Source organism: Nelusetta ayraudi, unplaced genomic scaffold (assembly GCF_046127955.1).
Source record: "Nelusetta ayraudi isolate G7.1 ecotype Tasmania unplaced genomic scaffold, CSIRO-AGI_Nayr_v1 ptg000011l, whole genome shotgun sequence".
Lineage (NCBI taxonomy): Eukaryota > Metazoa > Chordata > Actinopteri > Tetraodontiformes > Monacanthidae > Nelusetta > Nelusetta ayraudi.
The window spans coordinates 23,025,287-23,050,086 of record NW_027466061.1 but is presented as its reverse complement, the minus strand read 5'-3'; the positions used below and the strand labels follow the sequence as shown (position 1 = coordinate 23,050,086).

General features: G+C 45.3%; 1 protein-coding gene across 2 annotated transcripts in view; it reads left to right on the top strand.

Moving 5' to 3' along the window:
- The window catches only part of kirrel1b (kirre like nephrin family adhesion molecule 1b), a 79,558-nt gene that overhangs the window by 35,049 nt on the left and 19,709 nt on the right, over nucleotides 1-24,800 (top strand). For both annotated transcript variants that reach the window (XM_076019643.1, XM_076019642.1), the window contains exons 2-5: nucleotides 12,982-13,131; nucleotides 19,964-20,113; nucleotides 21,979-22,136; nucleotides 24,641-24,791. In XM_076019643.1, the coding sequence (XP_075875758.1) occupies nucleotides 12,982-13,131; nucleotides 19,964-20,113; nucleotides 21,979-22,136; nucleotides 24,641-24,791 (609 nt within the window). The remainder of the gene's footprint in view (nucleotides 1-12,981; nucleotides 13,132-19,963; nucleotides 20,114-21,978; nucleotides 22,137-24,640; nucleotides 24,792-24,800) is intronic.

The following is a 24,800-nucleotide window of genomic DNA, read 5'->3' as shown; positions in this document are numbered from 1 at the left end:
TGGTGGTTGGTTTGGGGGAGGGAGGTGGAGGAGTGAGGAGAGGGAGGGCTTTAAATGAAATGAAAGGGTTTCCGTGCAGCCGCGGTGGAGACAAAAGTCAATGGATATCCGAGCGATGATTGTTACCCGGTTAGTTGTTCCTGCGTTGCGTTCCTGTCAGACACTCTTTGCTTTTCTGAGATGACAATCACCACGAACCGCAGCGTTCCGAGCACCAAGTACGGGAGAGACAACAGGGTTTTTTTGGTTGTTTTTTTTTGTTGCGATTTTGTATTTTCCTCTCACGAGGAGGTCACAGTTTGCGCCTCATTCAAACCTGCACATCTCCGGTTTTCACCTCCAGCGAGCAGAAAAGCCTGACATTTGCATTCAGCTTCCTGACTCTCCTGGAAGGAGGCCCAGCTGCAGCAGGTCCATGAAAATTCACTTATTTCCACAGTAACTCATTAACAATTAGATTGAGCCGTAGGAGCATTTCGCTTGAATGGCGGCGGCTCCTATTTCTTTCTTCTTTTTTTTGCTCTCTGTCATCATTAGGATGAAAGTGTCCTTGTCCCTGTTTGCAGTCAGCCTCTCTCTTTCGCAGGGCCACGGCGAGGTTATTCCTCTCCTCGCCATTTCACTTGGCAGCAAAAAAAAAAAAAAAAAAATCTCATCTCCTCTCGCCTGCCACAGTGAAGCTCACATCACCAATTCTTATTGAAGGGGAAATCTCCGAGCCATTGCTGAGCGAGGTCGTTATTTGGATAATGACTAATCTGCGGCTGACTTAATTCCGTTTCCTCTGATCCGACGTCCAGGTTGGAGGCAAGAGGATGTGGCTAATGATGTGGCTGCTGCGTTGTCGGGGAATGCACAGAAAACACACACACACACGCAGAGTGTGTGTGAGAGAGAGAGAGAGAGGGAGAGAGAGAGAGAGAGAGAGAGAGAGAGAGGAGATACTTGCACGCATTCACTTGCAAGTCACTCACTTGCTCACATACTGTAAGCACTTGTGTGTGAAGAGTCCCTTTAATGTCACGCACTGGTAAACACAAGTTTTGGCCTTTACTCCAAGTTATATCATAGAAAATCAAGATAGATAGATAGATAGATAGATAGGTAAAAATGTTTGGAGTTTTTTGGTCTGACTAGTGGATGTCCTGGAACTGAGGAACTGAGGGACCGTTTTTAACACAGCTTCATAATGGTGAGCATTTTCTTCCCTCTCAGCTGGTTGTTTCGATTTTTCCTGAATACTGGTTGATTGAGTCTCAGCGGCGGCAGCAGGCAGCTGTGTTTACCCACCCAGAGCTGCGTTGCAAAGCCACTGTGTACCGACTGCTCGCCACCAAATGGCTGACACACCAAGTTAGCTGGCGAAGGAGAGTGAAGCAGCCAGCGGCTGAAGACGGTAGCAGGTATTTCCGTCAAGAGTCAGTCCAGCGCCTTTGACCGGACTGGCAGAGCTCCAGGACGGCGGCAAGTCCCTCTCAACCCAGGAAAATCAGGAAAGATGCTGCGTGCGCGCTTGACTTTTGTCTATCTGCACGGGTGTTCTTTTGTTATTGTTGTTGTTGTTTTGTTTTGTTTGTTTGTTTTTTCCCAAGTTGCAGTGCATCAAGCTTACTCAGCCAAAAGAGAGCTCAGAGTGAAGAGAGTGTAAGGACTCCAGCAATAAAGTGTGAAAGGATGATGTGTTGTGCCAGAAAATGGGAAACGTGAACTGTTAAGCATGAAAACAGATCTGAATGTGCAAATTGAGGACGTTTATTTTTGTCTGTCTAACACACACACACACACACACACACACACACAAAACATGATGCTTGCTTGATGAAGTCGCCTAATTTTTACATCAATTATTAAAAACTAAAGTCAAGTCTGAAGTCACTGCGTGGTGAAGTACGGCCTGGTGTTAATGTAATCAGGGCTTGGCGTTGTGTGTCTCCTCACAAGTGTAGGAGCACAAAAGCTCACACACGCACACACACACACACACACATCTGTGCACGTGGTCTAATTTCTGACGAATGCAGCATTCACAGCATTGACCTGCTCACTCATATGTACTCACTATCACATGCACCAAAAAACACACAAACACACACGCGTACACAGTTCTTCACTCTGTGCTCATTTGATGATGCTAATGCCAGCAGACATGTACAGTGTGCTCTGACAGGAGTGGGAGGGGCAGCGTGTGTGGGAGCGGCCGCGCTCCCTCGCTCCTGTGTTTGAGAGCGTCTACGCGCGCGCGCGTGTGTGTGTGTGTGTGTGTGTGTGCCTGCGCGCAGCCGCCGCTCTTAAAAACCAATTAACAGCACACAGCGGCCCGCGCCCCCTCCGCCTCCCCCCTCATCCCCCCCTTCCTCCAAATGAAGAGGTGAATTAAACATCACCAAGACCAGATGGAAAGAAATCAGAGGGAGAAAGAGAGGGCTATGAATAATTGAAGACAGACGGGATCATAAAAAAGGGGGGAAAATAAAACTGAAATAAGAGATGAAATGAAATGTAAGAAAGCAGAAGTCAATTAGAGAGAGAGGGAGAGAGAGAGAGAGAGAGAGAGAGAGAGAGAGAGAGAGAAAGGGAGAGCTGCAGGGAGAAGCAGATTGGAAGAGAGGGGAGGGACTGCTGGAAGTATGTGTGTGTGTGTGTGTGTGTGTGTGTGTGTGTGTGTGTGTGTGTGTGTGTTTGTGTGTGTGTGTGTGTGTGTGTGTGTGTGTGTTTGTGTGTGTGTGTACGTGTGTGTGTGTGTGTGTGTGAGATTGTGTCACTCCTGTCTGCTTCCCTAAAATGAAAGTTGTTGTTTGAAGTGGCTTAATCAGGTTGCTTGCAGTGCAGTGATGATTAGGCCTCGCTCTCTCTAGGAGGCTGAACTTCACCAATTGTCTGCGTGTGTGTGAGATACGGAGACACAAACACACGCACGCACACACACACACACACACACACACACACACACACACAGACTAACAGGTCAGTGAAAGAGTGGACTGAGAGGATTCTGTGCTCCAGATTCGAGTCCAAATGCATGCGGGTGAATCTGGACGGCTGGTTGGTTTATAATTGGAATCAAATCTGGAACTGCAAAAGCATCTGTCAAGTTGAAACGTGTCATCATTGCACGTGACATTGTATCATTAAAAGTGCTGCAACATTGTAATCATTTTTCTGATCATTATCTTGTGAGCAGGGATGAGAAGAGGCGGCGGGGGGGTTTTAGGGGGTTTGGCTTAAATCTTTTATTGTTCAACGGCGCTCGTGTGTGTTTGGTCCAAACGTCAATCAGCCATGGGAACATTGGTCTGCAGGTCTCTGCTGGTTAGCAATTAGCATAAATCGCCGCCAACGTGACTCGAGCTTGGGAGTGAAATATGTACCCTTCCGAGGTATCGGTTTAAGTAATTTTGGGTGAGTTAGAAAATAACTTTTATTTCCCTTATCAGCGGCAGTGTGACGGGGACAGATAGAGCAGAGGAGGCCTGGAGTGAGGGCTCTGGCCTCTTTTCTAGCACTGGAAAAAGTTCTTATTGCTTATATTTAAATGCAGTTTGCATATTCACCCTTTGCCTGTGTGGGTTTTCTACAGGTTCTCTGGCTTCCGACCACAAGCACTTTGGGCTGATTGGGAACTCTAAGGCCCCATTTACACGGAGACGGAATTTTTTGAAACCAACAATTTTCAGAAACGCTCAATAAAAAAAAAATCATGTTTACATGAAGCCGTCTTCAAAAATGTTCCCATTGACATGACGTTGCAAACGACTGAAAAAAAATGCAGTAACTATGCCAGACCTGGTGTGGCGCTACAAGTTTACTCCCCAGAGACAGAAAAAGAATAAGAACAAGCTCACCTGGAGCACGATGTGTTTGCAGAAGCAGCAGCTCCCTCGCATTGCACCTCAGATATGGCAAAGATCACTTGTGAAAAGACTGTGTGGATAAACGACAGAGTTGAACTCCTGCTTCAAGTTATTTTAGAACACAAAGCCTCAAAGCTACATGATGAGGTTGACTGGGAGCCAGTTAAAGTTCACTGACATTTTTTTTTTTTTGCCACTTAGGTTTCCTGCCTCAATATCCCAGCCCGCTGACCCAAAATAAAGTGAATAAAAATTAAAACAGGACATTTGCAAATTGCTTTTGTTGTGTGTATTTTCACTTTGCACATAATCCACAGTGGATCCAAGAGCACCGCATGTTATTGAGCACTGTTGTTTGCGGTTTGTGGTAATGGAAGGTAAAGGCAAGACTGCTGGCTGAAGGTGTGATAGAAAGTGGAAGAATAGATGGAAGGATGGGCAGAAATGTTGATGTATGATGAAACCCTGGTACATTTGCCCTCACGATTCGCCCCACGATTCGCCCCTTTACTCATATAGATTATTACATTATTACATTATTACCTTTAAAGGCCGCGAGCCTTTAAAGAGACAGAATTGAGGTTCGTCTAAACACTTTCTAAGCACTTCTAAGGGCTCTAGTCCCATGGGTGTGAAAAATCTATCCCAAAGACTTGTGAAACATCCCATCTGCTCTAAGCTTAGAAATAGGAGGTGCTTGCGTTGGTGTTTTTGTCACTCAAAAGATTCATCTGTAACTGATGGAAGCATCTCATCTCAAGTTTTGCATGTTCTTTTGTTCTTCTATCGTCAAATGTGAAACTTTCATTCTGTGCATTACAAGTTTGTGCCTGTGTGTTGTCTATCCGTATCGTCCCATTGTGCGCATGTCGCACAATGGCTTTGTATGGATTTGAAAGTGTGTGTTTACTCTGGACCCTCTCCTGTTTGTCTCGCTCTGCATTTGTGCTTCTTCTGAAACATGAATGCAGCCGGATCGCGTGTGAGAGTGTGAGCCCCTGCACCTCCACTTCAGTTATTGCAAGTGTACAAGCACAGTGTGTGTGTGTGTGTGTGTGTGTGTGTGTGTGTGTGCACCCGGCTGTGCGCGTGATTTCCAATAAGTGCTCTGTTTGCTCAGCATCTCCTCGGCAGAGGAGAGGACGTCACGCTGCTCCTCTGTTATGTTTGTGTGGGGAAATAAATGCAGCTTTCTTAAGCTGTTGTGAGGCAGCCACTAAGCAGCTGTTTAAAACAAACTCACAGTCTGCGGGCAACCCTACATGCCTTCTCACTGAACACCTAGCTGCTTTCATGCTAGTCTGGAGGCCACTTCCTGTCCAGCGACAACATACTTGTCCCTCACAGAACACTTGGACTGTTGCTTGGAAGACACTGATAACTAAAAAGGTTCAGTCTTCTTTACTTTATATGCAGCTCTATAACCAAGCCAAGAATGGTGATCATTTAGAAAAACCTCAAGAGTTTGCAGTTCTGTCCTTCAGGGGTTGCTGCAGTGAATACAACGTTGTGTTGGACATTGAAATGTGGTGTGATGGTGGACAAGTGATGGAGTCTCCATCCTAAGACTGCCCCAGCCAGGGGACACTATAAAGGCAACCTCAAAGGGACACTGCTTAAGTGTCCTCCTTTTGCCGGTCCCCATGTCTGAATAAATCCAACAGTTTGTGCCAGGAGGGGCATCTCTGAAGGGAATTGCCCAGAGGATTCTTGACTGAGCAGTAAAATAGAGCTTAAAAAGAGGGTAAGTGAAGTTAAATTGTCAGCCAAAATGAACTGCAATTAATTTAGAACTTTTACCCCAATAAGCTATTTTCTACAAAATGTTTTAACAATGGTGGGAACCTCAAAATCAAAATCAAATCAGCTATGCTCTTATTGTATCCGTCCAATGTTCACAACACCCTTTGTTTGTTTTTGTTACTCATTACAATATGCATAAGTGAATACAATTGAACGTTTGAAACTTAGCAATTCCATTATGGATACTGTTTATCGATTGTTGAAGGAAGTAAAAAGTACAAATGGGTTTGTTAGTAGGTAGTTCCCCTTTTGTTCGTGTAGGAGCAAACGATGCACATTGCAAAGTGGATGGTGTCAACTTTACAGGTGGAGTCAATCAATCAATCAATCAATCAAAGAGAAAACTAATTGATTGCTCCAAAGTGAGCACAAAGTGACAGTGTCCAGTCACAAGAAACCTGGAGCAGACCCAGACTGTGGAGGGCGGCCTTGTGCGTTGACCAAATTGAAGAGACAGAGACACAGAATCCACACTTTGGAGCGCCTCTTTTTCTTCGCTCTGGATCAAACAACAGAGCGCGTGCATGACGTCCTCCTGCAATCAGGGTCAATCAACAGAATCGTTAGATGAGCCAAAACCAAACAAGTGCAGGGAAACAAAGCGCTTGATTCCCATCCCTGTAAGTCGAAAAGCTGAAACCTTAAATCAACACTCCGAACAATAAGAGCTGAAACCGCAAACTGTCGCGGTTAATGTGTTATTAGCTGCAGAAAGTCTAAAGCTCCTGCCGAGCAACGAGACGGAACCCAAGTCGAAAATGTCTTATCGACGGAAACATTTCCCCACTTTGAAAAGTGTCAAAACTTTTTCAACAGTGCTCAGGAATTAAATGAAGGGGAACCCCCTTCCCCCACCCAAGCCTCCAATTCCTATTTGATGCCTCGAGAAACAAAAGTAAGCCAGAAAATGTCAGAGGACTGCCTGAAGTGAAAACTCAACTGCAGAAGAATCTTTTTATTATTATTATTTCATATCTCTTTCTCCCCCTCCTCTTCTTTCCTCTTTTTGACTTTGCTGCTCTGTTCCACTGTTTTTTCTGCTTCCCTTTCACTCATGCAAACACCTTCTCTTTTCTTTTTTTTCCACTTCCCCCATCCACACTTTGCCCTTTAATGCCTTTTCATAAATGGCAAATATGCACACGCCACACACAACACAACAATAACAGATACATGCAGGCAGGCAGGCAGGCAGGCAGGCATGTGTGTAAACACGGACAAAGCACACACACACACTGCTAGTGCGCAGCGTGCTGGCCTGCCTGAGAGTGGTGTGCGGGAGTTGAAATGGGAGCGAGCCGTCGCCCCGAGGCAGAGCTGGGACATGAATACTCTGAGAGGGTCAGCGGGGCACTTTTTAGGGGGGCGGGGGTTAGCGGGATGAAGGCTTGGGGGCGTCCAGGACTGCAGTTTAGGGTTACCAACCTCACAAACTGTTATTTCATGGCTCCTCGGCAGCAGCTCCCCTGCAGGAGATTGAATTAGTGCTGTCATCACCATGCTAGAGGTCCACAGCTGTGACAGTGTCTGATAAGATGACAAGGCAATCCAGCCTTGAAGCTCAAATTTTAAAATATCTGCTGACAAAGGGTTTCATGTCCCCTTTAATCCTAACCGACTCAACAAGAGACACACCAGAGAGGTTTGATGATTGTTTCCTGGAACACTTTGTGAAGACATTGTTTGAATGTAATCCTCGAACTCTCTAAAGCTTCGGAGGAGCTTTTAAATTTTCTGTGTTGTTTTTTTTTTGTTTTGTTTTGTTTTTTAAACTACTTGCATGCTTACATTCACGTCTAGCGCTGACAGTGGAGGCACGTGAGATAATGTGGGGCACGAAGGCCAGTAACACTGCAGAAAAACCCAGGAAGGTCTTGAAGTGAACTTGGCCAAAGTCCAGGCTTTGCATCCACAACCACTACATCTCTGGTTCGCTTTCGGCAACAAATGCACTTTGGTGAAGGTTACAGAAAGTTGGATGTGGATAAATGTTAGTGAGCATAATGTTCCACGCAAGTTGGTGCAGACTCTTTCTGTCTTGAATAAAGACACACAACCATTTTCCATTGTATTCATTGACTGTGTTAACATTATCATTGCTAACAGTGAATTCCATATAAGGAGGACAAAGAGACAATTGTGAAACAGAAGGCGAAGGGATGGGAAAGTTACTGGCCAGAGTTGGAATGTGTGTTAACAGTCTTCCTATAGGGAGTTGAGATGGAACCTTCCAAGGGAAGTAACCTAATGCAGGTGCTGCACTAACAAGGGGTCTGTTCACCTTATCAGGCAAGAGGCCTGCAGGAGCAGGGTCAAGGCTTCAGACACTACATGTTCCTTCTCCGTTGGTTCCCCTGCACTGCTGATGTGAGTAATCAAGTTGATTCACATGTAAATAATGTGTGTTTTGGCTAATGACTTTTGATAAATGTAAGTCAGTGTAAGTATGTGAGTGAAATTATCTCGACAAGTGCTGCAAAGGGAAACGGCAGTTTTCTGGAAATGCATTTGATGAGATGGGAAGCCATAGAAAGTATTTTAAGGGCTGAATTTTGAACTTTCAGAGCTTAAAATAAATCTCACTGCATCCCGGCACCAGTTATGTCCCCTGAAACCGACTGAACATGAACCCAAATAACGCTGCCAATTAGGTCAAGACGTGACATTTGCTTCAGCCAAGTCAGCCCACTATATGGTGAGCGAGTCTTCAGCAGAAGAAAAATGGAGCAGGATTTTAAATGAAAGTGTCCCTGCAAAACAAATAAAAATGTTCTGGTCTTTCATACTTAGGTTGCTTACTATACTGTACTTGCTACTTAGGTCAAATTTATTTCTTCCTATTTGGCTTTTATTTAACTAGGATGGCTTCAGTTGGGACGAAAAACCTATTTTTCAATGGCAAGACAGTGAGCAGCAAAGAGTCCTGGATGAAAATGCTAAATATTACAACAGTATACATACAGACAAACTAAAATTGATTCTTTTAGTTTGTTTAAATAGATTCAAAAGGATCTATTTGTGCCAATTCAAAGACATCCAGTGGGTGAAGATCTACAGAATCACCAGACTAAACAATGGCAGTACTGTTTCTGACTGAGAGGCACAGGGTTGCCCCAGTATGTGGGATTAATTAACAGAGAGTCAACATGTGTTTCCCTCACTGTACAATTTAGGAAACATGTTTAATAATCCAGCCTGATAGCTGGAGCTGTGGTAGCTTAATATTAAGTTGAAGCCTGATGGTTAAAGCAGGACAGTGTCGGATTTGGAGACATTCTGAGCTGGATGAGCAGTTTGGACGCTCGGGCTGTTAACTGCGAGGCAAAATCTATTGTACCACTGGGTCATTATGTAATGAGATGGAGAGACGATATAGCTGTTATCATTCCGCCGGGTAATGAATAAGGGCGGTAGGTACGGAGGAGTAGTGGGAGGAGAGGGCCTGGAGGACGAGTTAGAGTGAGTGACAAACTGCAGGATGCACGTGGAGGGAGGGAGGTGGGGAGAGAAGACGACACAAGGCAGGAGGACGAGGGGGTTTGGCTGCTTGAAAGAGGGGCGCAGTGAAACCTTGGAATGCAAGACCCAGGTGACGGCGGAGAGAGAAAGAGCAGCATGAGCAGGAGAAAGAGAAGCGACGGGAGAGAGAGAGAGAGAGAGAGAGAGAGAGAGAGAGAGAGTGCAGAAAAGGGAGATGTTCAGTAGGAAAAAGATGGAGCGAATTTGAAGGCAGAGGGGGGCAAAGTCATAAAAAAGACATTTTGAGAGTGTGTGTGCGGTTTGCGGGGGTTGGGGTGGGATGGAGGGATGAGGGATGGAAGGAGGGAGGGAGAGGGAGGAGGGGGGGGGTGTTCCCGTAGGGTTAATTACATCTCTGTTCTCTGTCAGTGTGGTTCTCTCCTCCGTGATCTGAGTCCCTGCTGCAGGCTGGCAGGCTGTACACACACACACACACACACACACACACACACACACACACACACAGAAAGAGAGAGAGAGACACACACAGACGCACGCACACACACACCGCACACAAACAATAAAACAGATAAAAGCACACATCCTCCATCAGATCACACTGGCAGAAAATTCCTCTCACTCTCTCCTGTCTCACCATCATTATTTCCTGTCTGTCTCTTTTACTCCCTTCATTACGCACACTCGCGTTTGTGCGCGTGTGCACACGCACGGGCACGCACATCAACACGCGTGCCCGTCCTGTCTCATGAGAACGCGCCTTGTTCTCTGCGCCGTTAGACGTGGAGGAGAGAAGAGGGGGGCCCCCTTCCTCGTAATAGCTGTTAATTTTGTATAAATCATGCATAGCATGACCCACATGTAAATCACTCATGTCAGCAGGATATCACGTCCCGGCAGCTCCTCGTTCCTCCTCTCTGCAGGAAACAACGGCACATTCCATTTTCATGCTTTTTGTCTCAGCTTCAGCTCCAGAAAATTGACCCTGTTTTCTTGGTGGGGTTAAGCGAATGCACACCTTGGCACATTTATCATCGGTATGTCTGAAATTACATTGTGAAAGGTATTCATATTCATGCATATAGCCGAGCCAGCACGACCGGTCCGTCACCAATAAGTTTTTTTTTTTTTTTCACATTGCTTTGGGATACAAACCTTGTGTCAGTCTTTAGTGCATCGAATTCTGGTCTGCTGATGTTTGAGAAGTTCAGAATGTGTTTCATTGTGTCTTTTGTCGTGTATTATTCCCATTTAGCAGTGAGACGGCCGAGGTGAGAACATCCAAATCACTCTGCAACTTGGTCAACGAATATGTTTCAAACCTGATTTGCATAAAAGAGCTGTAAGAGCACATTTTCATCACCGTGACTTCCTTCCATGAATTTCTTTGGCCTCTATTTGAAACCTGGGGTTATTTAGACAGTGTAGTGTGACTGTTCCAGTTGGTCTGTTCAAAGAACCAAGCAAATTATAGACTTTAATAAGGTTTAGTTTTCAATTTGGTTATCTCTCAACAAAAGGATTGTGGCCTATATAGAGAACATTTTGTGAACCTTATTATGAAAGGATTCATGCCAGAAACAATAACGGTGTCAGTTGAAGAGCCGCAACGTCAACATCTCTGAACGCTGACGGATCAAATGCGTGGGACAGCAGAAAATATGGCTCATTCATTGCATGTGCATGGGATATTTTAATGTCACTCCATCACTATGGAGGCCCATGGGCAGAGATTAAAAACCATCCAAACAGTGATGTGTTTTCAAGGCAGATTTGCAAATGTGGAGCCGTCAGCCTCCATCCACGGGAGCTGATCCAGTGCTCGGCAGAAGAGGAAAGTTGGGCCGGAGAGGGGAGAGAGAGAGAGAGAGAGAGAGAGAAAGAGAGAGAGAGAGAGAGAAAGAGAAACATCAAAGGACTTCCTGTGAAGTCCTGAAGATCTCCATTTCCTTTAAAGGAGCCTTCTGCTCAAATAACATGGCAGGTCGTGTAATCCTCCTGACAAATCAGCAAATCTCCCTGTTGTTTGCACCTTTGTGGTCGGATCCCAGTGGGACGTGTCCCTCGGAGCCCCGGCCTGCTGCATTCACCAGTTGTCCCTAATTAGCTAATAGGATTGTTTTAACCATGATCCAAGAACAGAATAGCCCAAGGGAAGACAAACAGTGTGTGTGTGTGTGTGTGTGTGTGTGTGTGTGTGTGTGTGTGTGTGTGTGTGTGTGTGTGTGTGCATGCATGTGTGAATATCCTTAGTGTGTGAGACACAATTTGTACAGTGAGTGTGAGGAGAAAGCTCACTGAAGAGAGAGAGAGTGAGAGAGAGAGAGAGGGAGAGAGAGAGAGAGTGTGTGTGTGTGTGTGTGTGTGTGTGCGCGCGTTTGGGTTCAAGTGCATAAAATTGGGTGTGAAACGGTGTTGCGTGCGTGCAGGGGCCTGTTTGCGTTGGGCTTGTGCACGTGCCGTGCCAGGCTCGGCGGTATTCTTCTGCGCCTTAATTAACGTTGCTTCTTGAAAGACTTTCTGCAGAATGTGAAACACTTTTACCTGATGATGCAAACGGCTGAAAACGGCGCCGGCTCCGAGCGCCTTGCCTCTTCTTCACCTGACACTCTCTCTTTATGCCGGAGCGCTAATGTATGCAGGGGGGTGGGGGGGCGGGGGCGGGCGGCGCTACACTTGCACTCCACATACCCGGTTTTACGCGATTTCAGTGGCACTGCAATGGCCCAAAAGGCTTATTTTGCTGGAGGAAAAATATGTGTGTGTAAGCAAAATCCTTTGAACCGCCTGATGGGGGCGAAAAAAAGGAGCAGGCTGTATCGCAGTTTGGCAATGATGCACAAGAATGCACACACATTCACGCATGCGACACAAACACACACACACACACACACACACACATACACACACACGCACACACACTTGCATACACAGTCAGGCTCGCATAGACACAGATACTGTAAATCTGGTGAAGTCCAGGGAAATACTTAAGTAGAAGACAAGAGTGGCAACACGTGGAGGGAAGAGATCGGAGAATAGCAGAAAAGCAAATCTCTTAAGTCACTGAGAGGCCAGTTCAGTTCAAATATTTTTTTCCTATTTCATGTTAAAGTAAAATGAAATGTATTCTGCTCCTAATGTGTATAGTTAATGTTAACTACGGACGGGATGTATCAAATTCAGGGAAATCATTTCCCCGAGGGAAGCAATAAAGTGAATTTAGCTGAATTTAGCGCATGTAAGTTCAACTGTTCCTATGAATATATCGTGCTCTTTATTTTTCTGTTTATCCCTACAAATATTTTATTTTTTGTCTATATCCTTAGTTAATGTAATTCTTGATCTTTTTGCACTCTAGCTTTTTTTTTTTTGCTGCAGTGTTTGTTTGAATGCTTCAAACAAATGAAGCATTCTTTGACACACACATTTCTTTTTTTACAAAGCAGCATTTTAAAGGTCCAGTGTGTAAAATGTGGCTTGATTTATTGTTTTTTATGTTGCTAAAAACTCAACATACAGCCAATAAATACATTAACAAAAGTGTATACTGGCAGTACAATAGAAATCATTTGGTTTTCCGACCTTCAGAATGGTTCTCATGTATATATAAGGGTATACATGGAGCAGTAAGGGTCTTACTGCTAGTTAGCTGCCATCTTGCACCGCCATTATTAAGAGAGCCCGTCTGCCTGTCAGGCAGGCTTCCTTTAATACATGGCTTCCTCAATAATTTTACACACTGGACCCTTACATAATGGGCAAATGCAGACAAGGCCTCGCTCGCGGCTTGGGACTGCAAGTTAAGTTACACGGGCCTCCCTGTAAAGTCAATCTTTGTCTCTCGTTACAGCGTGGTGCATTCGCTTCTCCCAGGAGCCTGCAGACCAGTCGGTGGTGCTGGGAGAGCGCGTGGTGCTGTCCTGCGTGGTCTTCAACTACAGCGGCATCGTTCAGTGGACCAAAGATGGCCTGGCCCTTGGCGTCGGCGAGGGTCTGCGAGGTGAGCACGGGCGAAGGCAACTCTGCACTAGCAGAGGTGTTTTATGTAAAAAAAAAAGAAAAGAAAAAAGAAAAAAATAGAGAGGAAGAAAAATGTACTTGTGTCTCACCTCGCTGCAGGCGTCAATGTGAAGTCGAGAGGGGTATAAAGTCGGCTACGGTTTTGGGTTCAGTTTTGACTGTGAAAGCCCTGACAAAAGCTTTTCCATGCCTGCAAAAGTGTCGAGGGCGTTTTAACATTAAGGGACTGAGCCGAGAGGCGTGTGAGTGACAATCTGGGCAGAAATGAGTCCTGTATATCATGCTGAATTAGAGGAAATCCCTTGCAGTGCTGACAAAGGCAGGACGTACACTCGCGTTTAAGCCGACACGCGCATCCACAATGACTTAGTGCCACAGTTAGAATGCACTTCAGTCTGAGGCTGAGGGAGGCGGCTTCGCTTTGAAGCCAAAAGTGAGGGGAGTCGAAGGGTCAAAGCCCAGGCAGACGGGGAGCTTTGTCTCATGCTGGAGGCTTGAAGTGGCGCTTGGAAACTTCACCGGTGCCAGGAGACGAGATCAGAGGCCACAGAGGAAGGGAGAGCACAAGTGTCCCTCAACGCTCAACCCCATTTTGTCAAAATATTCTACAAATAAAAAAATTATTAAAAAATAAAAAGCTTTTGGCTGTTGTGTGCTGTGATTGAAATTTCCTGACATCCAGGTGGCCCAATTAATTGTTTGCCAGCATATTTAGCCAAACCAAAACATTACTAAAAGAAAAAGAAATGCATCATTTTATGTTTTTCTCTGTGATAATTGCGTATGAGGCAGAACTGAGCTGAGGCAGAGTTTGGTTAGAAGTGAGTAAAAGTCCCACTGATTGTCACATCCCGAAGCATGCGAAATTTGTCCTGCGCACTTGACCCATCACCCACTGAGGGAAGGTAGACAGAGAAGTGGGGGATGCTTTTGTTCATTTCCAAAAATTAACAGAGGAAACAAATTTCGCTCCGCCAACGCTTACAATTTTTTTTTTTTTATTTCACCGATAACAGTTCAGACATAAATAGCACTTAATTGATTCATAAGGATGTGTGTCACCACTTTAATATGGGCAAGCGAGGAAGGGTTGCCTCGATCTTCATTTTATTATTTATAATACAATATAAATATAATACATATGTTAACATAAATAAATAATTTATATGTTCAAATGTTTTGCTAATGGTTGTATAGCACTTGCGCACCAGATGGATTCTTCCCCCTTTCTGGTTGATTTTGTGGTTTCTTATATGGTTTAATTTTATACACAAATAGAGAAGAGCCTGTAGAAAATATTTGTAGACTGCAGTTCTCAAAAGATTGCCCAGCCGAACTTGGGGGATATTGATATTATCAATTTAGAAGCAGAGGTGGGGGGTGTTAATCAGTTTCAGCTGCTTTGTTGATGAACGGCTGCACCACAGGGGAAAAAATTAAGACAGCCCCCAAAACAGGAAGGTTGAGGCCACTAATATTTGTTTCCCCCCTTATCTCTTCTAGCTGACTTTTTACTGCTGTCGTTTTTCATTTTGGTTTTGATCAACATCTCTATTGATAACATGATGAGGCACCTGGATGCTACAGAGGTTGCACAAGTAGTCCAACTGCTCCAGGATAGCACATCAACGTGGGCACAGTCTGGAGAGCACGCAGGGGATTCCAGGAGACAGGGAGTTACTCCAGCAGAGCTGGGCGGGGCTGTAGAAGGTCCTGACCCCTCAGCAGGATCAGCATGCGCTCCTTCGCGAGGAGCGAGGAGGAAAAGGGTGAGCACTGCCAGAGACCTACACAATGACCTCCAGCAGGCAGAGTGTTTCAGACCAAACAGCCAGAAACAAATTCCTCAAGGGCTTGTAGGAGGCCCTGTGCTCACTGAAACCAGCGCCGCAGAACTTGATTTGTGGCATTTGCGTCATAGACTGCCAGAATTGGCAGGTGAGCCAGTGGTACCTGAGCACCAGCGACAGACGTGAGATGGTCTGGAGATGCTTTGGAGAACATGGTGCTGCTTGCAACATCATTCAGCAGGACCGGTTTGGTGGTGGGTCAGTGAAGGTCTGGGGAAGCACAGTTAGATAATGGCAGCCTGACTGCTATCAGGTATCAGGCTGAAATCCTTGGACTCATTGTCAGAACCTACACTGGTGCAGTGGGACCAAGGTTCCTAATGGAGCACAACCTCATATGACTAGAATATGGAAGCAGTTCCTCGCAGGATGAAAGAATTGATACCATTTAATGGTCCCAACGTTCACCTGACCTAAACCCAATAGAAGACCTCTGGGACATGATGTTTCAGTCCAGGAGCTCATTGATGCCCTGGTCCAGTTCTGTGAGGAGATCCCCCAGGACACTTTCCATCGTCTCATTAGGAGCGCCGGGCACGCATTAAAGCATGCATGAAACCAGTCAGCTGCATAATTTTTCTTTTTTTTTTTTCTTTTAATTTTCATGTCTTTAGATTCCTTTAGATTTAGATTTCACCTCTTCATAGGGTGACCACTTTCATTTCCATCAAATGATGCAGCATCCTTTTGTTTCTAATATATCACCTACTCATCATTATCAGGAAAATGTATCCAAGATTAGTTTTCTAATTGTTCATTTTTAAAAACACTTTATTTATAACTTTTTCACAATAGAAGTACAATAAACACAGTATTTGAACAGTCATGACATGGATGTAAACCCCAAACCACCCCACTGCCATCCAAGTGGCCAACAGCTGGGTTGGCAATCAAGCTTTACAGGTACTTTATAAGACACATATCAAACAGTAAATCCATACATTGAAAACAAAAAAAGAGAATTGTTCCCTTTTTTCATTTTTTTGAGCAGAGCTCAAAAAATGAGCACAGCTTGTTTTCACCCGATCTTAGCATGCAGATGCAGCTACTGCATGCTAAGATCGGGTGAAAACAATCCAGATCAGAGCTTGTCAAGATTGATCAGCCAGCCAGATATCAGATTTGAAATCCCAGCTCTCCTGCGGCAACACAAGGTGGAGACTTCAAAGAGCTTCATCGCCCAACGTCACATACTCTATATGAATATAATAGATATAAACGGAGGTAAACTAGAGTGTCTGAGGGCAATACTTGCTCTAAGCCTAATGATCTGACAGGCACGTTTTAATCCGTCAGTGGATAGAGATGTTATCACACACTGAGGACTCACAGCTTTGATGTTCAGGGGAGAGTCGCCATAGAATTCCTACTCGTCACTGCCTCATAAAAAACCAAACATAAAAGACATCCATCCATCCATCTTTTCACCCATCTGTCCATCCATCATCCATCCATCATTTTCTATTACCGCTTCTCCTGCTATCCGGGTTGCTGGAGCCTATCCCAGCTGTCTTTGAGTCATCAGTTTATAGCAGGGACACAATGAAAAGACTCTGTCATTTAAAATAACCATTTTAAAAACATTACACTCATAAAAATGACAAAAAAAAACGATTTTTAAAAAAGGCTAAAAAAAAAAATGTCCTCATAGTAGATCAAGCCTTTCATCATCATCATCATCATCATCATCATCATCATCATCATCATCATCATCATCGTCATCATCATCATCAACATCGTCATTATCATCATCAACATCATCAACATCATCATCATCAACATCATCATCATATTTCAGCTCCTATATACTGTATATATGGTGCTCAGGCCGTATTCACCATCAGAAGCTGCGGATGTATTGGCCTTAATGTAGCGTCTAATAACGTGCTCAACAACCCAGCACATTTAACGTGCGCTCTGCCCTTTCAGCAACAACACACCCCGGCTTCTCATCACCACAGAATTTAATCAGCGCACAACTACACATGGCGCACATCCACCCACACAGATCACAGTACGCTCACACACACACAGACAGACAGACAGACAGACAGACAGACACACGCACACACACACACACACACACACACACTCACACACCAGTGCGTTCAGACCAGCGAGCGTCCGACATGTGATGTGAATCTTGTGTTCGGCTCAATTTAATTCACAGGTTCAGTAAAGGTCAGCCCGTCTCCGTCTGTCTCTCCTCCACCTCTCCTTTTACTCGCTGGCCCTTCATCTTTAAAAGCTACATCTTCACCATTTCATGCTTTATGCCTTCACCTGCGCACACACACACGCGCACACACACACACACACACACTAGGCTGTTTTCTTCCATTTCTCTTCCTCCTCCCCTCCTTCCTCTCTTTTTGCCGGCAACGTTCTCTTTGTCCTTGCGCGTCTGATAAACACGTTGTCCTCTTTGTCTCTTCCTGCCTTCCTTTCTCACCCATCTATCACCACTGATCCTCCTGTCCACGATGTAGCTCTCTCAAGTTGCACACAGACACGCCGCCGCCTCCTCTCAATCATTATTTTTTTGTCGCTGTTGTTGCATTTCTCTTGTCTTGCTGTGAACGTGAAGCGGCGCCTCGTACCGAGGAGCCCCAGTGATTGTCTCAGCAGTCCGGAGGATAAACAATTATAATTTGCTTCAATCTAACAAAGCCTTGTTGTTGTTTTTTTTCCTCGTGCATGGAGTGAGACATGCAAGAGGTTGAAGAGGTGTGTGTGTGTGTGTGTGTGTGTCTTACATAGCTCTTGATGACAGCGTGGGTGTACACGTTGGTTGTGCAGCACAGTTGTACCTGCAGTTTACACGCCCACGCGCACGCACGCACGCAGACACACGTGCATTGTTTGACACCAGAGAGGGAAAAAAAACAGAAACAACAGAAATCATCATCCAGTTTGTGCATGAACATAAAGCGCATGAAACATGAAGAGGGTGCTTTGATTCGCTGTTCACACATCTTGTGTGGATCATGTTTACATGTATCGACTCCAGAAACGTGCCTCTCGCAGCAGCCGCTCGTGGCACCAGGGGTGGTGACGCTTTATTGTTCATTTCAGCCTCCTCCTCTTCCTCCCCCCTCCTCCTCCTCCCTCCTCTCCCCCGGGTGCCTTCACCTCTACGGTTGCTATGCTGTGAGGTGCTGGAGTGGATGATGTAATCTCCACTAATACTTTTGCACCCACCACCACCACCACCACCGCTGCCCCACATCCTCCCGGTACCCCCCGACCGCCTGGCTGACTGATTGCCTGACTGCCTGCCTGGCTGACTGCTCGACTCCCTGACTGCCTGCCTGACTGCTCGACTGACTGCCTGCTTGACTGCCTGACTGCGTTACTTAGAGCCTGGTTGTTCTCACTGGCTGCCTGACTGGCTGCCTGACTGGCTGCCTGACTGGCTGACTGGTTGGCTGACTGGCTGCCTCTGCCATCTGAGTCCATGATGTCATGTTTGAAGCGGATGCCAAGGATCAATGAGTGCCCCCTAGTGGGACGTCACGTCCAATTATGTCTTTGTTTGAGAGGCGAGGGTTCAAGCGGAGGGGGTGGAGGTGGGGGGAGGAGGGGGTGGTGAGGTGCTGGGTGGCGGGGGGGGGGGGTCGGTTGGGGGCTGTAACTGGTGGCACGGCGCTGCCTGCGGTTTTGCAGTTTGTGCAGCCGCGCTGGATCTGATGTGGCACCGTTGTTTGTGCGTCGCCACTGTTTGCTGAGAGGAAGGCCACCCCGACCCCCCACCCATCCCCCCACACCCCACACACACACACACACACACACACACACACTGCACCTGCCCCCACCCCCCTTCAGCTGTTTATCTCCCACCGCATCGCTGCGTGCCTGCTTTTTTTCCTCTGTGCGCTTGTTCCCCGCATTCATTACATCCCCCCCTCGTGTGTGTTGGTTGCGCGGGGACACGCTATGATCATCCACCATCGATCCGCCCAGGTCGTCCCTCGAGTCGCACAGAAATTCTATTATCGCTAAAAACGTAGTCCGTCTGATAGAATTAAAAGCTTTGGCATTTCAACATAAATACTCGGCCCCTCTTTGGTGCTCTCTGTCGCTGACTGTCGTAATGAAATGCTTTTTTTTTTCTTTTCCTCTTTCCTTCATAAGAGCTTTTATGTTTGTATCTTGTAAACAAGTCAGTGTCACAGCGAGTGTCAGCGCAGGACAGCAACACACAAAAGAAGAGATGCAGATATTATGTATGATGAGTGCAGCTTGTCTGATTACGCATTCACTTCCTCGTGTTCAAATATATCTGCGAGTTTTGCTCACTGTCGCTCCATCTGTTGAATCTGTGACAACCAAATAACATTGCAGACAAGTGGGGTTGTTTGCTTTGAGAAACATTTCGAATCAGGTCTCTCTCCTTAAACGCATGGCTCTGTATTTTCCTGTTCAGTTGTATGGTGTGTCCTTTATCCTTTTTGACTTAGCAAAATTTCTGTTATCTGCTCTTTTCTGGCCGATGAACTTGACTTTTAGAAGTAAGAAGAAAAGTTCACTTTTCTTTAATGAGGGTGAAGCTCAAAAAGAAGTCACAGCCCTGCTTGTGGGTGTTGCTGAAAAAAAACAAAAACAATAATAAGCACTGGAGTCACATTTAAAAAAAAAGGCTGTTTGGAGTCTGGAGTACACACCGGTATCAAGTTTTTAAAACTACTTAAGCTTGATTAACTAACTTGAGGAACTAAAGGCAAATGACAGGTTGAGTCTGTTTACGCTTACAAAACTGCCATATAATCAAATCTATGTGATACACCTTGGACCACGGGCTCTGCTCTGCTCCTCTTCTAACGCCAGCAGGAGGGGGGGGGGGGGGGGGGGGAAGAGGAGGCGGCTGAAACTCAACTATGAATTACAAAGTCAGAGCTGAGTTACAGTTTTTTTTCCCCTCATCATCCATTTTGACTGAAGTCCTGAATGTGTCTCCTGCAGCCTGGCCCAGGTACCGTGTGCTGCGCTCTCTGGACATTGGCCAGTACAACCTTGAGATCTCCAACGCTCAACTATCTGACGACTCCCTGTATGAGTGCCAGGCCACGGAGGCCGCCCTGCGCTCCAGGAGAGCCAAGCTCAACGTGCTCAGTAAGTCAGAATGCAACGCATACTCTCAGTTCAAAAAAAAAAAAAAATCATTTTGAGCTAAGGACCTTGGGAATTTAAAATCAAAGAATTCAAACTTGACTGGTCTGTCCTTGTCAAGACTGGGCCTGTCGAGCTCGAAAAAAAGAAGAAAAACATTTACACAAGGTGGATTCCCACATTTCAAAAAGCAGGTCAGATTATCCATGTTGATTGGTATTTGACCTAACATATATTTATATATATACACATATATATATTGCATAAGGTCAGTAGGTCTCCCTCGATTGCACGCTATTTGAAAGGCTGCCTTTGCCATTCATTTTCAAGACGGAGTCCAGGCGCGGTGCACCTTGAAGCAGCTCACTTTTGCTGCAGACTTGACCAGCATCTGAAGTCGCGGCTGGCTCACCTTTTTACTGTAGTGGCAGCAACAGGCGTCACACTGCGGCTGCCAGTCACCTGTTTTTGCAACCTGATGTCAAAGCAACAGAGTAAAACTAAAGTGTTGGTCGTCTGATGTAAATTGAAGGGATCCTGTTGAATGAAAAACTGACTTCTCAACCCTTTCACATTTCAGTTTGCCTTATTGACATGTATCATAACATACTAAGTACACAAAGAATTACCACTTGCACTTTTCTAGATGGGCTGGCTTTTCCAATGTTACTGTGCTGTTCAGAATTGTTTCTCACACACTTTCTGTAATCACGAACCAACCTGATTATGAAGTAATGACTGTAGTGACTGTCCAAAATTAATTTATTAAAACTGAAAAATGACCATAATACAGCCCCTTTGAAGGTCCAGTGTGTAACATTTGGCTTGACTTAGGATTTTTATATTGGTAAAAAATAATAAGCATTGTGTATAATCACAGTCCAATAAAAGTCTTACCCATAGATAGCTTCTTATTTATATATAAGAATATACAAAGAGCAATAAAGGCCTTGCTACTTGTTAGCTGCCGTCTTGCACCACCATATTTTGTAGGAAGCCTGGTGTGGACAATCCAACTGCCAACTGACAACGCATTGCGTATTAATGGTGAACGTTCGCATCCTCGATAAACCAATGAAGAAGAAGGTGGACAAGGTATCCAGGTTTGGGTGCGCAGGCCAACGTAGTTCACTGGCAAAGTCAGGTCGGGGAGGGAGAGTGAACGACGCTGCAATCTAAAATGTAACCACTTGATGGCGCTGTTTCTTCTTCAGAATCTCCAACTATTACACACTGAACCTTTAAATGAGAGTTTCTCCACACACAGTCTGCCTGCTTTTGTAGCAGTGATGGCACAGAAGTGGTGTCAACTCAGCTTTAACAAACAGAAATGAGTTGCTATAACAGCACCAGCTCTGGCCAGAATCAAAGGGAGCGGCTGTTGTGAGACAGCCATGCCTTTCAACTGCACAGCGGCAGTTACTTGAAACCGTAGTTCTTGGCCACTCTTCACCCAAGTTCATCAGCTGACGTGGGCTGATTTGAACGTGGAGCTCACATCAGCTGACTGCAGTGTCAAACGAGCCGCATCAGCTGACCAAATTCCTTTCACTTTGGTCCCTCACTTAAACCACTTCAGCCACTTTGCTTATAAATGCCCGTTTCTGTAGTTGTTGTTGATGCCTTCTCTGCTCTGCAAGGGCGAGGGGCCGGGACTTTCTTCTCCTCCTGAAGCCACAAGCTTGTCATGTATGTGTATAATAGAGCAGGGACATGAGCAGCATGGAAGAGCAATGAATTTCTGATTGTTTCGCAACAATAATGACGTTCTTAGCCCTTGTATGAAATATGCAAAAATTCTATTTAGAATTTGCATTTCATGTGTTTACAGCTGCTTCTCACACTTGACACTGTTTGTCCCCCCACAGTCCCACCCGAGGACCCGGTGGTGGATGGATCCCCAGAGCTGCTGCTGATGGCTGGGACTCCACACAACCTGACCTGTGTGACTCGGGGGGCCAAGCCTGCGGCTCACATCCAGTGGACCAAGGACGGAGTGGCCGTGGATGGTGCCTACCATTCCACGGTGGGTCTTCCACTTCACTTCCAAATCCCCGTCACTACTACTGCCGCTAATCTGCTTGTTGATGTACTTCTTGCTCTGAGGATGGCCAGGGGGAGATGTGGTTTGCGCTGCTTGGGCTGCACAGCCCCTGCATGGTCTGCATTAGGTAAATACGACGTGCAGGGCAGGCTGCATGAGAGGTGAAGTCAGCACAAGGCTGTCTTGGTTTGTGGCTGAGGAGGGAAATCCAATAAGCACTACAAGGGGTTTTATCTATTTTTATCTTTTTATTCATTTCAACGTATACGCGGAGCATGTCCTGAATTTCCAATACATGGAACCGTTTTCCGACCTCACTTTAATCATCACAGCTTTTGTTTTCCCGCAGACCTTATTACAATGACACTATTAAAGCAGCATGGCGTTGTGGTTCTACGTTTGTTTAGGAAACATTGAAGAAGTAATGATTGTAAATATATTCAACATGTCCATTTGGAAAACTGTAGATAGAGCAAACACTTGGAAAGAGCAGCACCCCTGTAAAAAACAAAAAACAAAAAAACAAATCCAAATTCAAAAAGTACAGGTCATATTCATGTCTCCTACAGGAAGCTTCTTGCTCTCCTGTAAATCAGACCAACACCAACCACCTGCATCTCCATGAACTGTGCTGATTGGTCTGATCATAGTCTGCTCAGAGTCACATTATACAGGAGCTTTCCAAGACAATCAGCAACCCGGTTGAGGATGAGGATTAGGGCAATATCTTATTAGAGATGCAAACATTCTGGTTCACCAAGGACAAAATGACTTTGAAAAAACATTTCAAAGCCCAAGCCTGTTTTCACATGAACAAGACAGAGAAAAGTCTCATCATTTTACTCACAGTTCAGTGCTGTGCAAAAATATGGCAACCAATCAAAGGTTTGTGAGTTTAAAATTGCATCACTGTGTGTTAATGATTCCATGTTCAGCTTCAACTGATTCTTCTTCTGCACTTCTTGTGACTCAGTAAATGTAACATTTAAATATACATATATATATATACAGTACAACCTTATTCTTAATTACAAATGCTTTAAAATAAGATCTTCAGTTCCTGATCTTTGTTTTATTCAAGCTCCAGGACTTGCTTTTCTTTATCTTGAGTGCATATGGTAACGTGGTCCTCCCATTGCAGTAAATTATCCATCCACCACTGCCAATTATGCCTGCATTTTAAACAAGCGAAAGCAAGTATGTGGATGCAGATCACACGCTCACACACACGCTCACACACACACACACACACACACACACACACACACACATCCTCAACATCACTATCCAATATCCTCGACATCACTTTCCACACCACAGTCTTTATGATGCAACTTAAAACGCATTGGAGCCATGTTTAATTAAGCCTTATCTGAAGCCACACGAGCTGGAAGCGTACCAGCGCTCATCGCACTGAGCATTTTGCACGTTATTCTCTCCCAGTCACACTCCTCACACTCCTGTAAACTCTTCTACACGCATAAAAATCTGCCCGCGAGCACAGTCACACTCACACACACACATACACACACACACACACACACACACACACGCACACACACACACACACAGATGCGGGCGAGATTGAGCGAGCATATGCATACTTTTGTATGTTCGTATGCAGGGGGTGCAAACTGACTCACACTCTTAAAACACAGATGTTTGTGCACCACATGCACAAACACACACATGCACACACATACACACACATCTATGCTCAACCGTATTAAATGCTGCTGCTGTTGCAGTTGTCCTGGTCAGCTGTACCACTGACCATTTTGACCTGATGTATTTTGGTGAAGAATGCTACCTGTAGATTACGCCGTGACTTGGGTTCATATTTATATTGGTTCATGTTGGACAGCATGAAAGAGCTCCAATCATACATAAAGTTGCACAGATTTCCCAGCCTGCATTCAAAGGGTTCACATCTTCATTTTCCCTCTTTCTGTCGCTAACAAGCACAAATGCAAGTGCAGATTAATTTGACTGAAAAAAAACCTTTTCGACCATTCACTGTCTTCAATGCTTCACTTTCATTTGTTGTATTTCTCCATTCAGCTTTAACGTTGACAGACAAGTTCAGTGGCATTTTCAAAGCCGAATTGCCAGCGTTAATTGAAAGAAGGTTCTGCAAAGCCGGTTATTTTCTCGCAGCAGTATTTACCGTCTGTGTTATGAAGATAAAACGTGAGAACGTGGTTTTCTATGAACTGCTTCTCTTCAGAATCTTCACACTGTTTCTAAATGCTGCTTTTTCAAACTTCAAATTTTCTCCATCATCCACCGTTTTTCTTCCTGTCTTTTTGCCGTTTCTCACTTTCTTCCGTCGTTTTTTCTTCTTGCCGGTAAACTCCTGCACCCCATCCCTCCTTTTTCCATCTTTCCCGACTTCTCTTCCTCCCCGAAGTTCTAATCCACACTACTACTACTACTCCCCTATACACGTAAATGTGAACCGATCATTTCTAAACCTTTCTAAACAGGAAGTCCTGCCAGACAGGAAGCGGGTGACAACCAGGAGCTACCTGCCCATCTCACCGGTGGACACGGACAGTGGCCGGAACTTCACCTGTGTGGCCAGCAACCCGGCAGTGCCGATGGGCAAACGGGCCACTGTCACCCTCAACATCCACCGTACGTCGT